Source organism: Sinocyclocheilus grahami, unplaced genomic scaffold, assembly GCF_001515645.1.
Source record: "Sinocyclocheilus grahami isolate Dianchi unplaced genomic scaffold, SAMN03320097.WGS_v1.1 scaffold20.1, whole genome shotgun sequence".
Taxonomy (NCBI): domain Eukaryota; kingdom Metazoa; phylum Chordata; class Actinopteri; order Cypriniformes; family Cyprinidae; genus Sinocyclocheilus; species Sinocyclocheilus grahami.
The window spans coordinates 345,008-363,672 of record NW_015505199.1 but is presented as its reverse complement, the minus strand read 5'-3'; the positions used below and the strand labels follow the sequence as shown (position 1 = coordinate 363,672).

The 18,665-nt window shown below is 35.2% G+C and overlaps 1 protein-coding gene across 2 annotated transcripts; it reads left to right on the top strand.

Moving 5' to 3' along the window:
* The first annotated feature begins 1,746 nt into the window (after nt 1-1,746).
* Nucleotides 1,747-11,648, top strand: LOC107556375 (guanylin-like). Of its 2 annotated transcripts, none has more exons than XM_016239482.1 (3): nt 1,747-1,970; nt 2,313-2,499; nt 11,584-11,648. In XM_016239482.1, exons 1-3 carry the CDS (start codon nt 1,899-1,901, stop codon nt 11,646-11,648), a joined length of 324 nt encoding a protein of 107 aa, XP_016094968.1. In that variant the 5' UTR covers nt 1,747-1,898. The 2 variants fall into 2 exon arrangements, with proteins under 2 accessions (XP_016094968.1, XP_016094959.1); XM_016239473.1 differs by lacking the exon at nt 11,584-11,648 and adding an exon at nt 2,624-2,900 and having other exon boundaries at nt 1,759-1,970.
* Nucleotides 11,649-18,665: the final 7,017 nt, after the last annotated feature.

Genomic DNA, 18,665 nt, shown 5'->3' with positions numbered 1-18,665 from the left:
GACTCTTAACTTTTATAAAGAATATAACTTAACTTTGGATTTGAGACTTTAGTCTTTGCAACTTTACAGATCTTCTTTATGTACCAAGAGCTTGTAACACTCCAAAGAGAAAGGAAAATTTTAAATTGCATCATATGGCCCCTTTAAAGGGTCCAATCAGGACCAGACAGACATCAGTCTTAATGTTCATTTTGTCAGCACAGTTAACTGAACAAAGTATCTTTACCTATACAAATAAAATAAGCAATTCAATTATGATAATTATTGCACATATAGCATATTGTTTTTGATTACATAATAGTGATTTGTAACTGATAACTGAACAATGAAGTTCAATCTATTTTTAGTTTAAACACTATCCAGGAGACGTGCGGCATGAATGTGCTACCATAGTAATGTTGAAGAACCAGATCCACTTTGTTGTACTTCACCAGTGGGTCTCAACTAGTTTCATGGCAAGGCCCAAACTTAACATTGAACATGTGGTGACCCAAAACAGCACAAATTACTACTGAAATAAGCCTCTTATGCTAACCAGGGCTGCATTTATTTGATTAAAAATACATTAAAAACAGCAATAATGTAAAATATTATTGCAATTTAAAATAACTTTTTATTTTAATGTATTTTCATTTATTGTAATTTATTTCTGTAATTGATATTTCAGCCTTCAGTGTCACATGATCCTTCTAATCATTCTGATATGCTCAGTTTCTCATTGATAATGTTTAAAAGAAAGTTAGATATTTTTGTGGCAACTGTGATACATAGAAATGCTTTGTAACAATGTAAAATACTTAACTGTCGCTTTTGATCAGATCAGTTTAATTAATCTTTGCTGAATAAAATACATATTTTTTATAATTCAAATATGTATCTGAATAAAACTATTTGAAAATCATGTAAAATATTTGTTAAAAAATAAACCATTTTTTAAATCAAACATTGCCATTTATCATACAAGCTAAATGGGAAAATTTGACAATTTGAAATGCAAACAACCGCAAAATTGTAATTTATCAGCCTAACACGTGGAACAAAAACTGAGCCAAATATTGTATTTCTTTGAGCATTAAGCCTTAACCATGTTGACAACTGACATATTTGCACCAAAATACACCAGCATTAGATTGATATGCACGACTGTATAGTTAGTTACATTTTATTTTTTCTTTGCTGTCCATGACCTTTTCAGAACATTTTTGTGTAATGACCCACTAGATGTGAACCAGTGCCCTAGACTAAATGTTTGTAAGCAATCTTATGACATTCTTTATATTTGTATATCTTTACATATGTACACATATTTTATACATCACTCACTTAGGGTCCAGAGAAAGTCTGTTTTCAAACATCCACAGAGGAATATAAGTTTCTTACAGCAGACATATCAGATCATTAGTGTAATATTTGCAAAACGTGTGCTACAGACAAAGACTAAACATTTAGTCATAGCCTTTGATCGGGGGAAAAAATACCTAATAACTAAATGTAAGGTGTAGCTTTGTTTTGATATTTGCTTGCATTGGTATTCTCATTAGTTTTAACCTGCTCTCAGCACAAAGACACTATTGTGTGCTCATTGGGTGGTTATTAATTAACCCTAACTAGAGACTGAAGAACAGGCCACTAGGCAAACCTAACTAAAAGATCCATAAAAGTGCATGTCACAACTACAGATGAGATCACGTAGGATTTATGAATTCTGTTTTACGACATTGTAAAATTTATCCTCTTTATTCATTAACATCAAAGTAACAATGACAGGTTCTGATAGGTTGTTGGTCCGACCACGTCCTATATAAGAGGAGAATGAAAGAGGAAAAAGGCAGAGATTGCGGTGACAACAACCGAAAAACATACTACAACTAAACCCTTCTCGAGAAGAACCAGCCAGCATGAAAACCATTTTGTCTGTCGCTTTCCTCGGTGTGGCTCTTTGCCTGGTCTCTGAGGCTGTGCAAGTCCAGGTAAGCTCAAGCTTTTATTGCTATCATTACTGCGTCTCTGAAATTAAAAAACCTCTTACTAGTTTAAATTAACCTTATGAACACTCTATTCCATGATTTATGGATGTAATCTCCTCAGAATTGCATCAATTTGCATCTGACTTCATTCTGAAACGTGTATATTGTTGCATTTGTGGCTCAAAGGTGTATTCAATAAAGGCATGAGTCGTTTGAGCTATTTATAAAGAATCATTCATCCAAAGGTTATTAAGTTTAAGTCCAGCGGTCAGTGCTGATGCATTGTTCGATCATTGCATTCAGAATTGAACTCATCTATTTATTTCTACAATTTCCCTCCTGTAGGAAGGCGATTTTTCCTTTTCACTGGACTCGGTAAAAGTTCTCCAGCAATTAATCGACCAGCCACAAACACAAAACCCTCGGTTGACCAAGACAAGCTACTTTTCTGTATGTTCCAATCCAACGCTGCCACAGGAGTTTGTGCCTCTGTGCATGCAGAGAGGAGCAACTATGTCCTTTGCTAGGCTAGGTAATAGTCCTGGTTTACTTTTAAATTCATGTTCAATAATTGTACACAATGTACTATTAATAAATTACATTTTGTTGCTTGATAAATCCCAATCTAACCTGAGATACTGTTATGTCTGTTTCAGCATCTGTGCCTGTGGACATCTGTGAAATATGTGCTTTTGCGGCTTGTACCGGTTGCTAATTCCTTCCATCATCCCCTCGCTTGATCATCATCACCTTCACTTAATAAAATCCACATATTTTCATTTACTGCCATAGGTTCTCACAATTGACCGTGCGAACATTGCGAATGTTGCCTGAATGGCAGAACACTGTTTATGAACTGTTACTTAAACTTCCTTCCCCTCTTTTCTTTCCCATGTTTTGTTTTGTTACAGCACATATTTCATTTATTTAAGAAAGAAGTGTCTTTTTTATTTTTCTATTTCTCAGTTTTGCTATGCGTGGTAATGCCTCAGTGTTCAATAAAAAAAATGCCTCAAATCTGTTCTCTGTGCATCGTGTATTATATTTATTGTTGAAAGAAATTGATTGATGTCGCAAAAATGTTATTCAATTTTACAGCCAAAATTAGGCAGTTACTTCATTTGTAATGAATGAAGATTGTCAGGTTGTCTGCGTGCAAACCATTTCATGTCATACTTTTTTGATTGACATAGGGGGAGCCGATTAACTGATGTTTATATTCAGTCAATTTGAAAGCAACATACACCATGAGTTCTTAATGAGTTTCGGTGGGCTGTTATTCATAAAAGATTTATTGAATGTTGAGTGACAGGAATATTAAGTGGGAAGACTGTATTTACTGATATATGTCTTCAGGAAACTACTTGACTGCTCATTTAAATATAAATTTTTTTTCATTACCTACTCGAAATGAAATCTTTCAGGCATGAATGTGCATTTTTGTGTGAGTCTGAACAGTATGTGTGTATGGTGAAACTGTTCTGCTGTTTGCATATAGGCAGCACATCAGTACATCACCCCAACATAACATATTCCTGATCATTTGTTGTCCAGATGAGAATCCAAACCTTTTTGGAGCACAACATTTGTATATAAAACAGCCACCTTGATTGCTGCCTTGTGCTTTGAGTAAAAATTGATTAGGTACAATGTTCTTTTTGCGTACTGTTCTGCGTTTGCTTGTAAGCTCTAGAAAAAAATAAGCAGGCCGCTGATGGAACTGTAATTTACCTGTTTTGAAAGCTTCAGTGAGATGGTGAACAACAGAATGGAGAGTACACCATTTCTTTCGCTTTGAAGGTTTTGGTCATTAGGGAGACCAACCAGCCTTGAATAAATGGTTCTTTTTGATTTTTAGTTGACAGTATTGAAATCTTCAAAAGAAGAAGACATATGAGTGTTATCTGAAGCATCTTGCATCTTGGATGTTTGGGTTTTTTAAATGTTTTTTTAAAGTCTCTTATGCTCAGCAAGGCTGCATTTATTTGAAAAATAAACTACAGTTAAAAAAACTATTATTAACAGTTTTAAATATATTTTAAAATGTAATTTATTCCTAAATTTTCAGCAGCCATTACATTGCTGGATGTACAGTAGAAATGTAGAGTCAGATTCTATTGTGTCTGTAAGCTCATTTCTCAAACATACTTATTACTGCAAACACAGTATGATTAAAATAATTTATTTTAATCATAAGTCTTTATTGTCTTAAATGCTTAAATGTATGCATAGCATGCAGCACTGACTGGAAGTTCGTCTCTAGGTTACGTATGTAACCATGGTTCCCAGAGGGAACGAGACACTGCGTCGAGTCGCTTTGGGCGTTACATTATGTTCAGTTTTGGCAAGTAAACTAGATGTTGCTACGGACGACAAAGAATATTAGGTTACGCCTGATCAATGAATGCAGTGATGGAGGCCAATGCACTACTTTTCCATTGTTTTTCTATAGGTGCATCCCAATTTGCATACTTATGTACTATCCTATGCAGTTTTGTAGTATAAATAGTGCAAGTAGTGTGTTCACACTGAAAATTTCAAAAAGAAAAACTGCACTTTAAATACCTGGATGATGCACTCAATTAAGCAGGGGGAAAAATGAAGTGTGAAATGTTGGACAGCTTTAATTACGAAGGGGAGGGGCTATCAGACTCTGATAATGAATGACAAAATAACCTTATAAAACTACACGGTTGAGTACATAGTGCATAAGTACATAGTGTACAAGTGCATAGTGTATAGTGCGTCATTTGAGGGCCACATCTGAGGGCCAGAACCCACCAGAGTTTTGTTCAAATCCTGCTCCAAGACACATACCATGTAGCTTTCAAATAAGTCTGAAGGACTTGATTAGTTGGATCAGGTGTGTTTAATTAGGGTTGAATCTACACTTTGCAGGGCTCCGGCCCTCCAGGAATTGAGTGTGACAACCCTGTGCTAGACGGATGCGTTTGTCTGTTTGCGCTCACATCTTTTGCAGTGTCTTGCGCATTGTAAGAACGCAGCATGAATTTAAAACAAGTTTGACTTTTAAAAAACAAATTGCACTGCCCATTTTTTCAAAGCAAAAACATGTTCTGTGTGTATAGCCCCGAATGAAAAAATAAAAAACCCACAGAGTCTCGAGACGGGTTTTTTATTGTAAGAACGCCACCATTTTATGACAGCGTGTCATGCGAGACAAATATTGCTTTTCTCGTTACTTCAATATTTGAATTCAATATGGTAACAATCATATGCTAGTACATGGTTCTGAATTCAGTACTTGTTTCTTTTTTCTATCTCCTGCGTTTTATACACAAGCAAGCAGAGGTAATTAATTAATTATTTATTTTATAATTATTACAATAACTTTAGAATAAATATTTATTAATAATTCTAATATCAATTACAAACGATAATATTTTTCTAAAATCTGCTATTAATCACTGTTATATATAAATTTCATTTTTTTCAGTTTAATTGGTATCTAGTGTAAATTGATCTGTTCAAATGTTGTTTAATGTTGTTACCCTAAATGAGTTCATTTTTGTCCCAGCTAAATACTGCTCTGATTGCAATTAAAATACAATTTTCAATAGCACCAAATTCGACTATTTGTTTGGTTATTTGTTAGTAGCTATTGCTCACTACTTCTTCTCACTACCTCTTCTAGCTCAGTACTTCTCACTACTTCTATTTTAAGTTATGAAAAGCATGTTTTTAACACACTACAATTTCAAAGTAGCTTCTTCAACACTGTTTATTTCTCGATAAAAAATCAGGACACTGATTCAGACTTGCTACCGAACTGATATCAATTTGCACAAGCATTACTATTAAACCCTGACAGCCCTGCAATTTATAGAGAGATGGCCTTGTGTACAATCTAATTCCTAAATCCCAGTTTGCAAGCCAGCCAGCTGACATCTATGTCCTGTATGTCATCGTAACGGATGGATTTATGAGATTACCTGGTCCACTGTTTGTCACTTACTGACAGGCCTGCATATGATTTATATAGAGAAAACACGTACATCCTCTTTAGTTATCAAAGAGGAGGTCGAAACGTAAACGACAGGCTGTATTCGACCACCAGGTCTTAATAGGTTACTTAGTAACTCAATAATCACACTGTATATAGCTTGACCTGATGTACATCTGAATTGACTCAATGCAATCTCTGTCCATGCAGAGCCACTCTTCTGAGACTGTCCATCTGAGGTTGAAAATGAGAGCGCTGATAATCGTCCTCCTCCTGACCACAGCTTCTTTCAAATCTCACAATGTGTGCAGGTTACGGTAAGTCAGAATTGGCCTCTGACTTGTTCTCACAAACCGCTCTCACTTTGTGAGGCTGGATTGAATTGGGAGTTTATTTGGGGAAAGATATTACTAGCTTGATTGTGGAACTGCAATCTCAAAGCATTTCTGTATTTGATACATATAGGTGTCTTGTGGGAGTATATATTGAACCTTCATTTATAATAACTAAATCTGGATTTTCCTTCTACACTCTTAAAAATAAAGGTGCTTCAAAAGGTTCTTCAAGCGATGCCATAGAAGAACCATTTTTGGTTCCACAAAGAACCATTCAGTCAAAGGTTCTTTAAAGAACCATCTCTTTCTTACCTTTTTATAATCTGAAGAACCGTCTTTCGCCACAAAGAACCTTTTGTGAAACTGAAAGGTTCTTCAGATGTTAAAGGTTCTTTATGGAACCATTTAGACAAAAAGGTTCTTCTATGGAATCGTGAAACACCTTTATTTTTAAGAGTGTATATAACAGATAACATTAGGGCAACTTTCAAATTGTGACAAAATACTGACACAATACTGCGCTGAAAAAAAAATTGAAGAAACAATTTTCACTCAGAAATGGCTGGTTATTTTACAAAGAAATGACAAGTAACACACTGAATTAAACAAAGTTGAAATAATATTTTTTTGTAAAACATACTCCAATAATCTTTGGTTTATTTAAAACGTCAAAGAATCCTTTTTCAGTTTTTACATTGTCATATCCTTCATAATATTCACATTGTGTGTGAACAGGTGAATCTGACAAAAATCTGACAAAATTCTATTTTGCATAAAGAAAATTTCTTTTTTAGACAATTATGACTGGAATTTATGGTAACACTTTGGGTTAGGGACCAGTTCTCACTATAAGTTGTTTATTAGCATGCATTGTATAGCATATTGGCTGTTTATTAGTACTTATAAAGCACATATTGTAGAATTTTTCTTCTTAAATCAAGTCTTTTAAATATTTATTCTTGCAAGAAGGTCTGACAATACAGCAGTGAGCTCCGCTATATGTGTGACAAAAATAAGTGAGCATGCTTCTCTACTTTTATACCCTTTGGCCCATTGTTTTCCAATGGTTGTCTCCCTAATACTAATAGCTAAGAAAGCGTGATAAACACTTGGTATGTCTCATTCCTCATGTAGTGTCTAACCCAAAATTCAAGATGGTATCCTGTTCTTCCTAAGCATGCGAGAACAAGCAGGTCATCGTGACATCTCCTCATATTCAGACAGAAGCAAGCCTCATAGATCTCACACGTGAACACTCATATTGCATGTTTTGGTTGGAAAAGACCCAGATGCATTCTTGAAAGATTTGTTAGATTTATCTTAGCGTATAAATAAGATGACTAAGACAAGATCAATATTATTTTTTCAATGTTCAGCATACATTTAGAAGATTTCTCTGTGGATATCAATTGAACTTGACATTGAAGGAAAATTATTTGATGTTGCTCTTTTTAACTATTTATGAATGGCTGGATTTTGGTTCGGTGTACTGTATAATTCAGATTCAGACTTTCAATATCAATCAATGTAAATGGTGGCTAATGCTCTTCACTCTCAGTACCTCCCTTTAAAAGAGACCCTGGCTATCTGCAAGGTAATCATCTTAGGTGGTCTGTATCCAAATATCTTTCAGTTTAATTGTGTAGTAAAAAAAATCTCTCCTTTTAGGACTAGTTTATGGCAGACTCATGTGGGAAAAATGCCTTTGCGGTGTGGAATAATAATTCACATCTTAGCTTCTTATTGGATGTCTGTTTTATAGGACAGTGGGTACAGTTTCTCCCTGGAGGCAGTGAAGACCCTGAGAAAGCTTATGGAGACTGACACGAGTACAAACCCGTGACAGACCTACGGCGATGCAGCATCCCTATGTGCCGACCCTGACCTGCCAGGAGAGTTCAGAGTGCTGTGCGGAAAACATGATGCTGGCGAAGTCATCCAGCATCTGGGTTTGTGTGCTGTAAAGTCATTGATAAATATAGACATTTGAGATAGTGGCTTGAAACTTTAATATAATCCAATATATATATATATATATATATATATACTACCGTTCAAACTTTTTTTATTATTGTTTTATTCAACAATGGTGCATTAAATTGATCAAATGTGACAGTAAAGACATGTTTCAAAAGATTTTTTTTTTAATAAATGCTGTTCTTTTGAACTGCATTCGTCAAAGAATCCTGAAAAAAATGTATCACAGTTTTACACAAAAATATTAAGCCACACAACTGTTTTTAACATGAATAATAATAAGAAATGTTTCTTGAGCAGCAAAGCAGCATATATAATGATTTCTGAAGGATCATGTGACACTGAAGACTGGAGTAATGATGCTGTAAATTTAGCGTTGCCGTCACAGGAATAAATTATATTTTAAAATATATTATATAGAAAATAGTTATTTTTACAGTACTGCGCATTAAAAACAATCACACACGATTCTGTTGAGCTTATGAATGCAATGACCAATCAAAGGCGTTCAGATGAGTCATCGCTGAAACGCGGTGTTTTGTTCACTGTGCGCTCTCCGACTAAATTCTGCTCTCTCTCTCTCTCTCTCATATCAGAAACAACAAAAGTGCAGATGTGCGTACGATGTAAGCAAGATATTTATTTCACAGTGTAGACAGCTTCATTTATTATAATGGGAGTTTTAGAGAGTGCTTGAAATCTGACTAGACTGAAGTCAATTATGTTCTTTGATATGTAAATGTTCTTGCTCTTTTTCTGTACAATGAAAGTGTTATAATTAGTAACTTACAAAGTATTTGCTAAATTCACGTTAAAAGACAACGTCAATCGTATTAAAGATATTTTTTGACATGACATTTTTTTATTTTATTTTTTTGCTAGTTAATAGATTACACCACTAACTTTAGGCTACTTTGCCCATTGCTCGTTATAGAACAACTAACAAGATCTATAAAGGTGCAAAATGCATTTACTTACACATATTTGAGAATCAAAATATTTCATGACATAGTTAACATGTTTGGGAATATTTCATAAAATAGGAAAAAAATATATAAAACCTAAACCTACATCAGTTATACAGCGCTATCGTGGCTGTTATTTGACCAGTCACGTGACCAGTGTTGGACAGTAACTAGTAACTAGCAACATAGTTACTGTAATAATATTACTTTTTGCAGTAACTAGTAGTGTAACTATACTAATAAGATTTCAGTAATAATATTACAGTTACCATCCATAAAACAGCTTAGTTATAGTTACTTTTGATGCCTCAACCTCACTGATTTTATATTCAACAATCAAATAATTCCTAGATTTATTTTCATAATTTTCACGACTCGCACATCCATGTGATGTCCCCAGTGCAGCAGGCAAGCTTGGAATATGGAAAAGATTACATTCAGCAGATAGAAATATTGCATTATATTGATTTTGTCAGGAAAAAAGATGATCTGAACACTGTTGTGTAAATTGTGGCTTTACTTTACTCTGGCATTACATCCCACCCACACCCCTCTGATCAGCATGGATGTGGTACATTATATTACTATAATTAAACATCTTTTTGGACAATTAAATTTTCTTACAAACTTATGTGATTTGATAAAATACATCATGAAATGTAATCGTATATGGGTAACAGAGAAATTACAATTAGCTCCAAGCTACACATGACTATTAATGAGATTAATACAACACTTCTACTTGAATGTCAATATCAGTCACTAGAATTTTATGTGGAAGATACACTGTTACTTCTCTGTATCTTCCACATAAAATTCACAGTTACTTCTCTGTATCTTCCAAATAAAATTCACAGTTACTTCTCTGTATCTCTCACAGAAGTTGGGCGTGAAGAAAAAGTAATGTAACTAGTAGTGTAACTAATTACTGTTGCCCGAAATTAATAAGTAAAGTAACAATATTACTTCTGAAATGAGTAACTAGTAATGAGTAATATATTACATTCTTTGAGTGACTAGCCCAACACTGCACGTGACAAGCATGACGAGGCCTCCCAACCCCTCGTGCCCCCTCAAAAATAATAAGTGGTTTTCTCAGATATTAAGTTCTGAACCAAACACTAGAATGCTTATTTTTGTCTTTCAGAAGGACAGCATTAAACGTGTGGCAGTGAAAGAATGGAAGTGTGTTCCTCTGGTCAGTGCAACAGTCAACAAGATTTGTCATAGGCATGTATGACACACACATACAAATCTTTAAACCGAACACAGTTGTACTGCCATTCTTTTCCCAGCTGTGTCATAAGGCTGCATTAATGGGCAGTCTTATTTTCCTGTTAGTCTCCCAGGCACTCATTTCCTTTCTCCACCAGTGGCAGTTAGACAGCAGCAGAGGGTGTAATCACCTTGACTGCGATACTGCAGCTGCCCTTTACGGCTCTGGCAGTGGGCCTGATCAAAAAACTGACAGCTGATAATATTTCTCTAGTCTTGATGCATCATGCATTTCTTCGTCCCACTCTGCTTTTGTAATTTTTACTAGTGATCATTTAGTTAAAAAAAAATATACTAAAACATTAATATTATAAATTATTATTAGCCTACAAGTGAAAATAAATGTTTCTATTTTTATGATTTTTTTTTCAAATGTAATTTATTTCTGGCAAAGCTGAATTTTCAGCATTATTACTCCAGTCTTCAGTGTCACATGATCCTTCAGAAATCATTACAAATGCTGATTGGGTGCTTTTTTCCCCAGAATTTTTTGATGAATAGAAAGTTCAAATGAACATAATTTATTTGAAATAGTATTTTTGTTACTTTTGATCAATTTAATGCATCCTTGCTGAACACAATTAATTTATTTGAAATAAATCTTAATGACCCTACTAATATTTTGAATGGTAGTGTAGATTAAATGTCAGTGATGTCAAAATGAACTCAAACATTTCTCATCAAATAGGTTCATAATCAAATCATTTGAGATATTATGCTAGTCATGCTAGCTCTATAATCTTACTGTGTGGCAGCAAATTGTTTCTTGTGTGTACATTTTTATGTCTTCTAAGGAGAAACAAGTGCCAAGTTGATATTTAAAAGAACTCCATTAGGTGTCATGAGCTTTGAAAGTGCAACCTCTAAGCAGTAAAACTGTACTTTAGGGAGGCAGATAGATATCTCTCTTTGTAAACATGGCCCCTCTCTGTAATGGGCCATATAATTTATTGCCATCTTATAAACACTAGTCTGTTTTATTTGCTGAATGTGAGAGCACTCCAAAAGTTTTCAAATTGGATAAGTCGCGTTATTATAAGCAAACATAATACAGGGTCATTAGACATTAAAGACTGACCTTTTTAATGCTCTGTCAACAGTGAAAATCATCAGTCCTATAGACCCCTGTGAGATCTGCGCCAATGTGGCCTGCACCGGCTGTTAGAGCGGACACACTCCCAGCATCACAGCGTTCATATTCATCAGTGCCATCATACGTGCATCTATCTACAGAACAGCGAGTAAAATATAACAGGGTAAAACACATATTACTCATTGAATTTTACACAATGAGAAAAATATGTATTGAAGTGTGTTTCATAAAATGTTTGGTTCTCACAGTACAGAATGATCTTACAGAATGAAATTCGGAAACAGAATTTGGTTTTGAATGGAGATACTGCCACATATTGAATCTAAAAACATTTTATATTACATATACCTTAGAAAATGATACATTTCTATGTATTCAGACTCAGAGTGCAAAATCTTTTGCTAGGTTGTAGCTAGTATTCTGGGCCTCCTGACTATATATTCTCCAGGACCATAAAATTAAGATTTATACATATTTATACATATTTTTGTTATTGTTTTTTTACTCATATTTGGGCGTTTATTATTTGATGATTTGTAAAATATAAACTAAACGAAAATAAATCAAATAAAATGGTTGTGGGACCTGTTGAACCCTAGAATGATTCCCGCTTGCTACAGCCCTATATGAAAAGGTATAACTTTCTGGAAAGTATTCTGGATTATGTAGAATAATTGTTCATTTATAGTATATTACAGCCCTTTGAAGTTAGCATATTTTATCTTATATATCTTTCAAAACCAATTGTATCTGCTTTGTAAAAAATCTCACAGCTGTTAACAATAAGTTAATTAAAGATTTGAATAAAAACACTGATCATTAAACTTTGAATATATTCTATATCCATTTCATTTCAACAATGATTATAATTATGTTTATAATGATAATAATAATAATAATAAGCTGCACCCAATGCATTTACCTTTTTCTTACACTAGAGGACAGCACTGCCTCAAATAATGTTTTGGTCTTTCATTGATGTCCAGCACTATGGGATATCAGATGCAGGTGCTCCATGGTGTTACTATTGTTTGAAAGCAGTATTTGAACGATTAATTAAGCTGTAGGTTATGAACACATAATACTTGGCTGGACAGAGATGCCACAGCTCTTTGGTATCCATGTAAGCTAAATGTGTACATGATAATAGACATACTATAAGTATATTTGTTTTCACATGTCATGATCTCAGTGTTTATCGAAAAAACATTTGCATAAAATAATCTGCACTGCACAATTCATAACCCCCTAATAAGAAACATGTGCTCAAAAACACATTTCACGAATGAACATGTGTTTGTTCAAAGTGTCTAAAAATGGTGTGTGACTAAATGTATTGACTATGAGTGTATGTATTGACAACCCATCAGTCTGCAGTTTACAGCTCACATCAGATCAACAGAATCCAGCAACGTTTCCTGTCCAAAAGCATCAAGCATCAAGCATTTTTTCTTCACAAGCACAAAATGAGTGTGAATCAGACAATCCCACATAGAATACTAACAGCTAAAGTGTTGTTTTGGGAGCCAGTTATGTAAGGATATCAAAGTGGTGTCTGCGTAGGGAGCAGAGCCTGTTTGTATTTTATTGTAATATTTTTTTGATTTGGTTTCCATATTCAACAGATCTCTCCTTCTGGGATCATAAAGGAGAATCTGTGCAATCCTTGTCCATAATCGGAGGCTTTTTCAGTGTTTCTACGCTAAAAAAAGAGGAAATTAACACATTGAATTAAACATGAGATTTTATTATCTGAAACAGTATCTTCTTGTTAAACTTTCTTCAGTAATCATTATTTACAGTGTAGATGCTCACTTTAATAACTTTACAGAGGGGGTTCCTGGATGAGAAGTTACTTAAAGACATCCTTTCGCTCGAATATATCAAGCATATTCAAATACACGACGATGTACCGTTGTTGTGCCCAATTTCGACCCCCTGCCAAATTATTACCCCTCTCGTTGAAATCCTAACCCCTCCCCCACACCTAATCCTAAACCGACCAATATAGGGGGGTAATAATCTGGCAGGGGTCAGAATTGGGCACAACACCGTAGCCAAACCTTGTTGTGTCCATCTCAGTGGGTGATGTATTCTGAAATGGGTCCTTTGAACTGTTGCTTAAGCTTGACTTGCTGTGATCTTGGAATAATCTAACCCAGAACAACATATGCATACAAACAAGCCAGGCAAATTACTTTTACGGTAAAATAATACATAAAAAAAACCTAAACAAAAGTCAGCAGGTAGGCTGTGATAACATGCAGTTCCTGAAATCTGACAACAGAATCCCAAGAAATCACATACTCGTGCTCGTCTTGTTCAACACACTTCTGTTTGTTATTTTTGACAATGGCATTGGACATGGGCATGCTGATGGTGACAGCTGAGTTTGGAAAATGTCCTGGGCATTACTGAAACCCCGGGTGGTGTTGACAGATGGAGACTGTGTTTAGGCTTCTGTTATTTCTGTTGCTGTTACTCGTTTATTCTCATCTTTTTTGCTGTGCTCTCTTTGCCACGTTGTATTTGCTAAGCACTTTATATTGAACTTCTTGTGCGAGGTGTTATTTTACTGCTGTTTGGTAGATTGATGTATTCATCCCCTCCCACACAAGCCCTTCAATATATTTTCCTCACTGAGCCTTTCAGTGATTCAGTTGTAAAACCAAATTGTTATTTTTCAGATTAAATGGGTGACACTACTATGTGTTTGAAAAAGGTGAGGGGTTTTTGTCATCTTTTCTCATAGCCCCACCCACAATTAAATCTCATTGGTCCAAAATTCAGCTCACATAGCAGTACCAAAGATGGTCTTATTATTTGGCGATACCAGGGTCTGTGTATGTACCATTGGAGAACGCGTAATGGTCACATGTGTCTTGATAACCAATCACCTTACAGCCTTATGCAACAGTCAATCACTGTTTACAGATACCATAGAAATTAATGAGAATGAGCTGTAATCTGAATCACAACATTTTTTGTGACTTCTTTTATAAAAAGAAATTTCCATGTAAACTCTAAAAATAGATAAATCCAAAATGAATGTTTAATGGAAAACATGTTGAAGGTTAGCCGATTCATTAAATAAGCTATGAAAGCACTTTAATAAGTGTAGTGAAGCCTCTCCTCCATTTAATTCCATTAAAAAAACTGACTTTGGTCTCTTTCTCTGAGTACCATACTGTAACAGTATTATTATTATTTTTTTGCTAACCTTGGAGACTTGCCATAAAATGTGTTCAGATTGGCTGTGACTGACACTGTTCTGATTTCTAAAAACTGGTTGATAATCCAATTTTTTTAAATGAAGAAATAAAACCTCAATCTGTTATTATTATTATTATTATTATTATTATTATTAATAAATAAAATGTATGTCTGTTTCTATCTTTGTTCATTGCTAAGATTGAACTCAGTATACCGTATGCACACAGTATACAGTATGTTGTGTCGAGTTTATCTGTGTTGCGTTGTGTTTGCTGAACTGAATTGACCCTTATTTTCTACCAGGCCTACTCTTTGTAAATATCAATCAGAAAAAAAAAATCCAAAGTGGCAAGATTCTATTAATGTACTTGCTGAGGAAAGAACATAGTGTATAAACAGCTATTTGTAAAAGTTACAGAGTTTGTCCTCCAAAATATTACAGTCTAGTCTACATACTTAAACAAACAGAAGACTTTGGGGTGCAACATTCTTGCCAGACGCTAAATGGCTATACGACACACAGGAGCTGTTCACATTGTGCCATGTCCTATGTGGATACAGGGACCCCTCACCCAGCCTAAACCAAATTTTTGTTTGACTGGCTGTAGGAAGGCTGACGGGAACCTGGGACACTCTGAATACAATCCAATATAAATATATAAAAAGGGGGACAATGTTTGTTTGGAAGGACAGTGTTTCCTTTTTAAGCTTTAAAATTTCTTTCTGAATCGTCTTGGCTTCGGCTTTTTTTACTCACACACATGTTGTTCCAAAGAAGTATGACTTTCTTTTGTCTTCTATCGAACAAAAATGAAGATATGTGTGTGTCGTGGTCGGGGGGGAGTCAATAGGGTCCAGTGTTGTTTGAACCTATTATTAATAAATAAAATGTATGTCTGTTTCTATCTTTGTTCATTGCTAAGATTGAACTCAGTATACCGTATGCACACAGTATACAGTATGTTGTGTCGAGTTTATCTGTGTTGCGTTGTGTTTGCTGAACTGAATTGACCCTTATTTTCTACCAGGCCTACTCTTTGTAAATATCAATCAGAAAAAAAAAATCCAAAGTGGCAAGATTCTATTAATGTACTTGCTGAGGAAAGAACATAGTGTATAAACAGCTATTTGTAAAAGTTACAGAGTTTGTCCTCCAAAATATTACAGTCTAGTCTACATACTTAAACAAACAGAAGACTTTGGGGGTGCAACATTCTTGCCAGACGCTAAATGGCTATACGACACACAGGAGCTGTTCACATTGTGCCATTTCCTATGTGGATACAGGGACACCTCACCCAGCCTAAACCAAATTTTTGTTTGACTGGCTGTAGGAAGGCTGACGGGAACCTGGGACACTCTGAATACAATCCAATATAAATATATAAAAAGGGGGACAATGTTTGTTTGGAAGGACAGTGTTTCCTTTTTAAGCTTTAAAATTTCTTTCTGAATCGTCTTGGCTTCGGCTTTTTTTACTCACACACATGTTGTTCCAAAGAAGTATGACTTTCTTTTGTCTTCTATCGAACAAAAATGAAGATATGTGTGTGTCGTGGTCGGGGGGGAGTCAATAGGGTCCAGTGTTGTTTGAACCCCTATGGTTTCTATAATATCTTCAGACTCACTGGAAAAATGTGCCTGTGGTGATATTTCTGCTAAATGATTTTACGTTTGATCCTTACACTTTCAAAGTGAAATATCCGTTGAGTGGCACTAAAAGGCTAATGCTCTAATTTTAATTAACCTAATCGATAGTGTTAATTTTAAAAAAGGGAGATAAAAAACACATTTGCTGAAGCATGCCATTTTAGCTTGCTTATATATGTCTTTGCGCTTTTTTCGTTTTATTGTGACACATACCCAAGCAATATGCATCACCGGAGCAGTGCTGTACCATATGAGCTACCAAGCAAGTTTACTGTGTAAGAAAGAAATGTTCCTGCATATGGAGATGGTTATGTGATGAAAACATCAAAATGCATAAGTTTACAAATCATACACTATGGTAAAAGTGTTTTGAGTTCATAACATAGTATTATGCAAAGGAACCATGCAAAAAAAAATGTAATCAGTAATCTTCCTCTGTAATTAAAATTTGAAAAGGAATAAAGGTTGTTGCCATTGTACTGCTTCTAGTATTCACTTCAGCTGGAAACGGCAGTGAATTGCATTATGTACGAGTTTTCAAATATGTATGTAGAGGCACGTTTCAGGTTGTTCCTTTGTGTTCCAAAAGAGAAAGAAAGTCATAAAGAATTGGAATTTTAATTTTGGGTGCACGGTCACTTTAAACAATAGTGCTATTGTTGTAACTGCACAGCACATGAGTTGAATTAATTCATGTGAATGCATTAACGTTGCACTGAAATTTCATAAAATAAAGCTTCCATGACTGAATAGTACCAAGTAGAGTAACCTGCTGCTCTTGGACAAAGATACTAAAATGAAGTCTGGCCTAATGTCCTCTTTATAATTGGGTACATTATCCTGTGTGGCAGTCGTTCAATGGGCATCATTCAGGTTCACCAGCCAGGTTAATTGGATGTTAACAGAATTATGCAATGCATTTGAAACAAAGACAGTCAACGTCAAAGAGGCTGTTTGTTAGGCATTCTGTAATATGATTAACTGCCAACTGATGAAAAACAGTGTTTACGATAGGCATCATCGTTGTTGGAAGGATGTTATGACAGAGATGATGAAAACCCAGACTCTACAAAAGGCACTTTGAGAGATTTTGGTCTGGTCTTATGTGTCAGCATTCCAGATGAGTATTTTATCATAAATGAGAAATGTCTCATCTTTTCCACCTATTCATGTCAACATTTGTGTGTACAAAGACAGAGCATTGATCTGCCCCACCCGCAGAGATTCACTTACCAGGAAAATGCAACCTTCCGTCTTCATAAAAATATTTTATGCTGTAGATAAATGTAATTTAATAAGAAGATAATATTTCAAATGTTATGTCCTCCCTGCCCCAAATGGTTTCAAACTTGTACATTGAGCATGCACTTCAAATTCATAAATGAGACAGAATTCTTGACTTTGATATATACGACCATAAATGTAATGATCATGTATTGTCACGATCTGACCATGATTCTTTGTTAATGACTTAACTGTGAAGGACAAGTTGAAGTAAAAGATTGTCTTAGATGTCATTATGATCTTTAAGGCCCTACTTTGTAATGTAATGTCAAAGCCCCCAGGTTCTTTTGGTATAAATTTGTAAGGAGAGAAAGACTTGGCACCATTTCATATAGCATTTGGGGGGATGGTAGTCAGCTTCAGTCTCAGTGAGTGCTTGCGGCTGTTATGGGCTCACAGTGAAGGCTGAGAGAACGATGCTTGTGTAAATGCAGAGTAGACTTGGTCTCCATCCTGACTTCTGAGTATTTCTGTGAGTCATGACACTTTTCATGAGGGTGTGGTAACTGATATTATACCGACTGGGCTTTTTGAACGGCTAAGGCTAAGAAACAGAAATTCAGCAGACCTGCATGCCATTCTGACTGGAGAGGACGGGTGGAAATTTTGACAATTGATTTTTTTAATGAGCTAAATCAGTGGTTTTCAATTCCAGTACTCGTGGGTCGCGACCCCCGCTCTGTATATTTTGTATGTATCTCTTATCACTTCAGACGTTTGTTCTATATGACCGTGAGTGCCCTGCGAAGTGAACTTCACAGGTTATTCCGCCATGACTCCAGTTCGAAGGGAGAGTATATGCTCCTATTCCAGGGGTCCTCAACTATGGACCTTGAGATCCACTTTCCTGTAGAGATTAGGTCCAACCTGGATTAAACACACCTACCTGCAACTTTGTAGTGATCCTGAAGACCTTGATTAGCTTGTTCAGGTGTGTTTGAT